The 9,538-nt window shown below is 37.2% G+C and overlaps 1 protein-coding gene across 1 annotated transcript in view; it reads right to left on the bottom strand.

Annotated features, from left to right (window-relative positions):
• Positions 1-5,839: 5,839 nt before the first annotated feature.
• zswim7 (zinc finger, SWIM-type containing 7) overlaps positions 5,840-9,538 on the bottom strand; it is a 46,800-nt gene continuing 43,101 nt past the window's right edge. Inside the window, exons 5-6 of the mRNA XM_082171537.1 lie at positions 8,870-8,974; positions 5,840-6,450 (exon numbers count right to left, since the gene is read on the bottom strand). Coding sequence (XP_082027663.1) covers positions 6,334-6,450; positions 8,870-8,974 — 222 coding nt within the window. The 3' untranslated portion in view covers positions 5,840-6,333. The remainder of the gene's footprint in view (positions 6,451-8,869; positions 8,975-9,538) is intronic.

The following is a 9,538-nucleotide window of genomic DNA, read 5'->3' as shown; positions in this document are numbered from 1 at the left end:
TGTGTCACATTCTTTTTCTTTTAGTGTAAACAAATTACTTATCACTAGAAACAGCTGAATCAGACAGTGTGTGTAATTTCATCAGCTCTGGTTTTGGTACCCAACTCAAACTGACAGATGCAATGATGCGTTTGACCCTGACAATGACATGCCTTTTCCAACCGCCCCAAACTTTGGCACATCCACAGCTGTGCCAACGGTCAAACCATGTTTCTATTTATTGAGGGGAAGAAAAACGCTCTCATTTTTGTGTTTTGTAGCTTCTAAATGATATAAAAATAAAGATATTTATTACTATTCGTAAGGGCTAAACTACAGGAGTGTGCCAGACATCTTGGACATTCCAATGGAGACGAATCTGTACTGCACTGCAACTGTTAGCTGATGTTTTATTCCTTTGCTGAAGTACTGTCTGGAGAAAGCAGTGAAACAAAAGGCCTTTTTTAACCAGTCCAGTGTAACTTTATTTTATTTTATTCCTGCCATTGGAGGAGCAAAAAAAAAAAAAGAATCTGTGCTTTAAAAGGTGTATGTTTTTGACGTGTATTTTTCACTAATCTACATACACTGTGATGTTCTCTTTATGTTGGAAAATAGTTTCACGACAAAAACCTTTAGCATAAAAATGGAGTCTTGTTATTTAACGTAAATACATTATGTATGGTGAATTATTTTGTTAATAAAAGCTGTTTTGTATCTTTTGTGCCCTCTTCATATGAAAGTTGGACCGTTTTAGCTCAGCTCAACTGTGCTGCTAAATATCAGCGGCCCCATTATTCAAAAAGAAAACGTGTGTCTGTATGTGTGTGTTGTGAGAAAAAGTGTACTAGCAGCCTTTGTTCAAATAAACACACTTTTAACTGAGCCAAAGAAACAAAGTCCATGATTCTAGTCTGACTTGCACTACAGTATATCAGCTAGAGTTTACCATATTTTAGTTCCCCAAATCAAAATGAATTATATTTGTCCCACTATAGTAAGTGTCTTTGACACTTTGATGTATTAAACTTTTAATTAATCATTACAATGCAATGCAGTTGTGTACATACACGTTTTTACATTGTAATTAAAAAATAACTGCGTGTAATTACAGCTATTATTAATTTCTGTAATGACATCTATAATTACACTGTTGACACTTCCCTTACCCTTTAACCCACCCTTAAACATACCCATTTCACCAAACCTGTCCTAATCTTACCCGTATTCCACCTCAATAGAACAACCTGAACACATTAAGTACATTGTACCTAACAATTTTTCTGTAGTAAAGAAACCTAATATAAAGTGTGACCTACTCAATATCTCGTTATTAAATACCACATTCTCCAATTCTTGTCTCAAACACACAGGGGGGAAAAAAAACGAAGCATAGAAGACTCTAGAATAACTAGTTTATCTACATCTTGAAAGAAGTTCTGCTACCATAAGTAAATGTACAGAATCAATATACAATAGGAAATCTTGTTTCTGCCAGTACATTGTCTACTGGCAGAAAATGTAACAATCAGTGTCATTGTCAAGTACTGCAGGTTGTAGATTGTACACAATACAATATAGGTTTCCAATTTCCATTGGCATTTTCCATTACTTTCATCAGTTAAATATGATGGAAGTAATATTTTCTAGACAATATGGCACTCCTGCAAAACATGGAAAGTGAAATTGACATATACAGTAACAGCATCGGTGGAGTGACGCAGCAAGACATGTCATCGCATGGATATACATTTCACCTGATATATTTCTTCCTCTTTCTTGTTCCATTTGTTTTGTATTTCAATGAGCAATGCAAACTTTTCCTTTAACTTACACTAAATAAGTTCCCTTTTTGTATAGATGGCGCATGAACAAACTCCTTAGGCTAGATGTCCTTCCTTCTTTAAAACACATTTAAATATAATATCATGAAGTATTTTCAAGTTATGTGTAGCCTGACAAAAACTTACACATCCCAGGATAAAAGCTCCAGATAAATAATTTGTTATTAAAGTGTCTAAGTTCACAAAACCACTATAATTTGAACAGTAAAGTAAGCATACTGTACGCATGATTTGGCATGACACCAATTCGAATAATAAATTTAATGTAGCAAATTCAAATTCTTAATGGATATATTGCCTCGAAAGAAAAACACTCCCTTTATAATCACAAAAAAACTGTCATATCTCAATTCATCACAATCTTAAAAAGTTACGAGTCTGTGTGATTGAGTCTGCGGGAGCGGGAATATGAGCAGGATATATTGATGCTGCGGCTCCACCTCAGGATCACTTTTGTGCAGACTCAGGCTCTGATTGACGTAAGCTAATTGGCAACGACCATTACTGGGATATTCTGGCATAATTTTCTACATGATGAATCGCGCAGCACCTGGTTGAAGTATGCTGCCCATCATAAATCAAACCACATGACAGATGTCAGAGGAGAACACCTGAAAAACCTGACAGAATGGACAATACTCGTCTGTATTTTTAGTACCAACTTGCGGTTTAGCTGTGAAAAAAAACTACAAGTATGAAAGCGTGCTGCCTCCGGTCTGCTTGCCAATGGCGATTCTAGGGGGTGGCCTGGGGTCGGGGCCACCCCTGAAAGCTCATTGGCCACCCCTGTGGCCACCCCAGATCTGATAGGTAGGTCAAGTTCGTCAACACAAGAAACGAGAAATGTTGTCAATCAGTGATGACAGCTGATCAACTGATTTAGGGCCAGTTTCACATTTTTAACTAACACAGTTAACGGTCGTACTGAGACTGTGAGAGCTGATTTCTGCTCAGCGGACGTTTGGCCATGCAGGTCAGATGACCCATGAGATAAGAGCACGCGCGCTGCACGGTGCACCTGCTGCTGCTGGTCCGTGAAACAAGAGGACGGTCACACAGTTGCAACAATACAACAACGATAAAAACGCTGGAATCAGTCGATTGAGAGGTATGGTCGGGACCCAACGCAACAGAGTGCGGCACGGGAATATAGATCTGATGGCCGAGTGCGGGCGCGGGCGGTAATGCACTCGTGTGTCGATTCGCGGGAGTCGGGACTCCCGCAAAATAGAATTATCTATAAATTGAACAAATAAAAACGAATAAATTGTCATTCATCTGTTGCACAAAAGTAACAAGAACAACTAAAACAAAATAGAAACGATTTACAGGCCAGAGTCTCTATTTATAACATAGGCCTATTTGCAGCGTTGAACAATGTAACCAATCACAGACATATGTGTTGATTTCTTGAACGCAATGGCCAATCAGATGCATTTAAGATAGAATCCCCTCACCGCTCAAAATTGACTTTTTGTTCAGTGCTGAATTCTGCATACTGGCAAATCATCTATTATATCAAACAAAGTGTAGATAATATGAAAGATTAATTATGCAGCCAGTTTCATTGATAATAACAAACAGAGATTTGTGAGATGGCGATGAACTGAGATGTCAGCTTTTTAGGAATTATTAAGTGAGAAATCCGTCCCGCGCAGGTCTCTAATGTAGACTTTAAAAACAAACCACTGACATTATATTTACATTAACAGTAGCCTAGGCTGCAATCTAGTGTATGTGAACCTTTTTGCAGATAAACACAAATGCATTTTCGGACAAGTTAATGGCCAAGTTAATTGAGTAAATCATATCCCCCACTATGGCAATTAATAACAGACTATAGTAATCACATTTCCTAAATAGGCCTGTGACTGTATCTTACATTTGATGAAATAGTACCATTATTTAAAAATAAAGTTTGCACTTTGTTACTATTATTAAAATCCTCTATTGTTCATAAGAGTTTAAAGGTTTACATAACATTACTTTATAGTATATATGGCCACCCCACTCTAGTTTTGTGTCCCATCTTGGCCACCCCAGTAAAAATGTCCTGGATACGCCACTGCTGCTTGCACATCCAGTGTGAAACAGACGTTACACAAGCCTATTCCTTTTTGTAAAAAAATAAAAATAAAATAAAGGCTGCATTTATACTGCAAGTCTTAATGCACAGATCCGATCTTTTGACCATATCCGGTTTTTTTTTTTTTTGGCCCGTCTGTTTACATTCACTTTAGACAGGACTGCTATCCGATATCTGTGTTTACATTAATTCCTGCCCAAAACGATTTTTGGTGATCATTTTACTATGCACATGGTAGACATTTGAATGGCCGTGCTATTAAAATCATTTATATAATTCACGTCGGGTGGTCATGATTATTTGCCAGCATGGACAAAATAACAGCTGTCATGACTCATGAATGTTTTGCAGCGCAAAATGTGATGGAACAGACATACAATCCGGAAATAATTTTAGTTTATCTACAGCTCAGATCTAGAATTCTGAAGTGAAATAAAGTAGCCCTTTAATATATTTTTTAATGAATTCGAATGAATTAACCAGCGAGAGAGCGAGAGCGCACGTGCGAGTGAGTATCCTAATAGTGAAGCTTGATATAAAAGTCACGGGCAGAGGTTGAAAACCAGCTCCTGAATGTTTCTGTGTTCGTGCAATTTCTTTCCCATCTCAATATAAAGCTGTAAGCGTGCGCATTATGCGTCGGCCTCATAATACAACATTAAAAAGTTATCTTTGTGAGTAAACGTGTCGTCCTTGCCTTGTAGTGGCTTGGAACTAAAAGGGGACATGCGTGTTTAGAAGTAGGTCGGATGTCCAGATACAGACCTGCCAACCTTGCAAAAATGTTTTGCGTATCGACGACGACGGTTAGGGCGGCGGGGGGGTTGCGTCATATAATTGCATTGCATATAATGTGCTGGTCAACTAGTCTAAAATTAAGAAACCCCTAGAACACAGTAAAAAAATTTAAATAAAACATAGGAACATTGTGTACAATTAAGATAGGCTAATTAATTTATTTTCCAATATCCAAATATGATACTAAATACCACAGGGAAAAGGGCTTCTATTTGTGACGTGCTGTCTTTGCATTTAAACATTGCACATTTTAAACAGGACACGCATTAGCTGAATAAATGTTAGCCAATACAAACATATTTAATCACTTATTCTAAAAATAACAAAGTATAAGTTCCGAATCCGACATATAATGAGGGCTGTGTTAACAGTAAACGTCCGTCATTTAACGAATTTTAAAAGCAGGGATGGATAATACAAAATGCTTTTTGACAGAAAAACAAAACAAGCAAGAACAAAATTTAAATTTAGCCCGTCAATTTTAATTTTACAATGATCTTCTCTCTCTGTGTGTGCGCGCGCGCGTCCGTGTTTGTGAGAGAGCTCGCGCAGAACTGATACAACGGTAGCCTACTTTTTAATCCATAAGTAACTAACGCGCTAGTTTTCGTACAAAATAAATATGTAACATAATTTGGTAGGCTACTTTAGATATAATTAACACAATAACGTAACACATACGTTTCTCAACACTGAGAATGAATGAATAAATAAACGCCTGTTTCTCCAGACTCGCGCTTATCAGTAATCCACAAATCACAGCACTTTCATAATCACTAACGTTAAGCCATAGCGATTTCAAGATTTATAGTTCAGCATTACTTGAGCATTTTATTATTTGCATGACTGAATGATGTCTTCCTCTTTTCTGAGTGACCATGAATAACTTAACGGTGTATTTTACAAACTTACAAGCAAACCCTTTAGTCTCCAAACTGATGTTTTGCCCATGCTCTGCTGCCAATAGAAATAGTTAAGAGTGTATACATTTGTAAAAACTCTCTGGACCTTTTCAATTAGTGTGAATACAGTAATAATAGCAACAACAACAGAGTTTTTAATACGGTTTTCATAAATAAATATAAAGAGTTAATTTTCATTTTTGAATGCATGACAAAATATAACACAACAGTTTAATAAATGGTTCACAGATTTATTTTATGAATGCAACTTATCTAAGAACAAAACCCCAAAAGAAAAGTATTTGAAAGAGCAGAGCCTCACAGTCTCATTGTTTGTTGCTGAGACTCAGTTTAGAGTGCAGAATCTTCAAACAAACGGAAACTCCAAAAATAAACGCAACCATGCTCAATGAACAGATGTACATTCTCTGGCAACAGATACAATATTTTGCGAACACATATACAAACATCTGTTATTTAGGATTCAGCTTTGCTCATTTATTTACTTTCACAACATTTTTATTAATTTATTTTTTATAATCTACAAAAGATCATATCTTGATAAGAAACACTGGGTTTTAATGCAAGTACACAACAATTTTCAAACTTTTAATCTCATAGGCAAATTACAAGAAAGTCCAGTCTCATCCATAATGGCTATAAATACCTGAATTGCTGCATAGAAGTTCTTATTAGAGTCCCTCTCTACCTCAGGATCAGCTATTTATGTGCTGGCCTCAGTTTGCCCTGAGAGAATGTGGGTCATCTGCTGATCTGAGACCTGCTCCTGCTGGCACAAACCCATGGCCTGACTCAAGCAGGCCGCCAGGAGGTGCTTACACTAGAGAACACAGATATGGAAAACACATTTTAATAAAATGGCACTAAATAATGGTAAGAGAAGAGCTTTGGTTCAACAGAAATAAACATGGAAGTTTTTCAACTGAACTATTCTTACACCAGTTTGGTTATATAAGAATTACACTGTATAGGCAAAATGTCAGATATGTTTCAAACTAATATGTATTGTGTGTATTGAATGATAGTAAATGCACAAAGCACCCATCTGTTCTCAATTTACAGTCACTGGCACTGCAGTCATTAAAAATGCATTAGCAGGATGAACAGTCCAAGGATCACAATGAAGGAGAATATTAGTGCCGCCCAAAACAAGAGGATTGACAATGAAACAGCTGAAAGGGGAATAAAACATGCACTTAACAGGATGTATTAACGTGGCGGCATTATACAATGAAGAACAGTTGGCTTTCATTATTATTGACATTCATGTTGATTGCACCTGGAATCTCTCCCTACACCTCAGACCCCCGGTATGGAGCCTCACAAACCCACCAACTCACATCTGATGAGAATGCCACATCATGTTCTTCTGGGGTTTGGCAGAGCAGGCAGGTTTATCACATTAAGACGTTTTCTAGCGCATCAACTAAACTCTATTGCATTACACAGAGGACTATAAATAAACAAGGAAACCATTCCTCTCAGATCACATGGGCATAAAATGCATTTATATTTTGTTGCAGCTCGATAATAAAGGGAGGTCATGCTATCAGAGTGAAGCAGTGCATTTTGGGGTTGTCTCTGGATTTTCTTTCTCAGACTGGAGAACTAATTTTAGTCTCATACCCTTCCCCTGGGCTCAAAAGCAGGCTGATGCACATGCAACTGTGTGACAACAGATACTGGGGTCTCCTTTTGAAACAGACAGTCAATGGAAAAGAGAAAACAAATAAAACCCCTGGAAATAACCACAGCAACAGGGAGCTGAAGAAGAGAGTATCCTTTAGACAAAAGACCTTTAAAATGAAAGCAAGCGAATAAAAAAGTAGAGCTGCTACTAGGATGTTTGACCACAAATCTAGTAGCATCACTATAAATACTGGGGTTCCACAAAGATGTGTCTTTTCACCCATTTTATTTTCCATATACACAAATAAAATCATGTGTGGAATTAAGGGTATGTCACTTTTGAAATACGCAGACGACATGGCTTTGGTGGCTTGTATGACAGATAAACAGTCCCTGATTATGTACAAACAATTTGTTGAATCCATGGTTGGCTGGTTCCATGACAGTTCCCTAAAGTAAAATCAAAGAGTTGTGTTGCGCGGGGTTTCGTCTATCCAAAATCTCTTTTTCTCTTTCTGAACCACTTAGGTTAGGGGAACAGGAAGTGGAACAGGTTGAATCCTTTACATATTTAGGTACTGTGATTGACAGCCGACTGTCCTTTGCACAACATTGAGCATTTATTTCTTCTGAGATGGTTGAAAGGATTTAATGTTAGACAGGACATTTTGACAACAGTGTATCGGTCACTTGTAGAATCAGTCATGGCCTTTAACATTGTTTCTTGGTATAGCTTACTCTCAGCTGAAAATAAGAAAAAATTATCAATAATTATTAAGCAGGCATCTAAGATTACTGGGATCTCGCAGCTTCACCTCTCAGACCTTTATAATATGGCAGTAAAGAGGAAAGCAGCTTCTATTATTACGGACTCCACACACCCTCTTTATGATTCTTTTCATCTACTTCCATCAGGTTGCCTGTTCAGAACTCCCTTAGCTAGGAAGGCGGCTTATAGGAATTTGTTTGTGCCCAAAGCAATGACTATTTTAAACAAGGTCAAGTGAATGTGTGTGGGTTGCAGATTGTGCAGAATTGTAGTTTCCATTTAAAAAAATGAAGATGTCTGTTTTAATAATAATAGGTGAATGTTCATGTTTACTGTTGAATTGTATGTGTTGTTGATTTGTATTGAATAAGAGCTTTTTTTAACCTAAGAAAAATTTCTATCACCAGTGATAGACAATAAAGTTTTTCTAAATTCTAAAAATGTATTTGATGACCAAATTGTATCTGATGACCAAAAATGTATTTGATGACTAAATTGTTAACTTTGATGAACAGTTCTAACAAATTAAATGTATTTGATGACTAAATTGTTAACTTTGATTAACAGTTCTAAAAAAAAAAAAAAAAAAAAAAATCATTTTTTCTTTTTATGTTAAATAATGTAAGTGTTAAAAAATTTTTTTAGACACAATCACTAGACAACTAATTGGTAATAATATTAGTTGTCAACTATTTTTTAACATCCATTTCCATCAGTCGTATTGCTTATGGTTTGATATCAGCCCTACAAGCAGAAATAAAAAAATAGGATAAGGGTCTCGGGGGTCTGTGAATGCAGCTGTGTGGTTGTGTGTGAGAGCAGAAAGAGGAAGTGACCTCACCATCAGACTTTCATTCCTCCTAAGCACAGAGAAAGTGAAGGCGGGGCATGGGCAGTAGTGACAGGAAGTGAAGCACGTGTACAGATGCCCTGATCCACCTAATACCTATTGGAGAGATAACGGAGAGAGAAACAAAACTGAAATGTGAGATGAGTATTATGCTGAAGTTCACCATCACAGCTGCATCTCTAGAGGATTTCAGCTTCCAAACAATACAGGCAGACAAACAGTCAGATTGCCCTGTTAGGTCTCTGTGTGTCTGTGTCTGTGTGTCTGTGTCTGTGTCTGTGTCTGTGTCTGTGTGTGTGTGTGTGTGTGTGTGTGTGTGTGTGTGTGTGTGTGTGTGTGTGTGTGTGTGTGTGTGTGTGTGTGTGTGTGTGTGTGTGTGTGTGTGTGTGTGTGTGTGTGACCATGACTTTTCTGCTTTTATTAAAATGTATTTAAGGAAAAGTGTGTGTTTTATGTGCTGTAACTATCACAGGTTCACCCAAGTTCTTCACCCATTTCTGTATACTTGCGGATTGCCTTGCTGAGATTTCCTGTGTATTGAAACTATGCCAGAATTAGACAGCTTCTTTGTCTTTTTGTCTTCTGATTTATGACATTAATAAACTGCACATGGATCCTACTTCTAAGACTCAGTCACAGGAATGATATATTTTGAGGAAC

This window comes from Leuciscus leuciscus (genome assembly GCF_965113295.1).
Source record: "Leuciscus leuciscus genome assembly, chromosome: 5".
NCBI classification, from domain to species: domain Eukaryota; kingdom Metazoa; phylum Chordata; class Actinopteri; order Cypriniformes; family Leuciscidae; genus Leuciscus; species Leuciscus leuciscus.
Note: the sequence above shows the minus strand (reverse complement) of the source record. Positions and strands in the feature narration are given on the sequence as shown.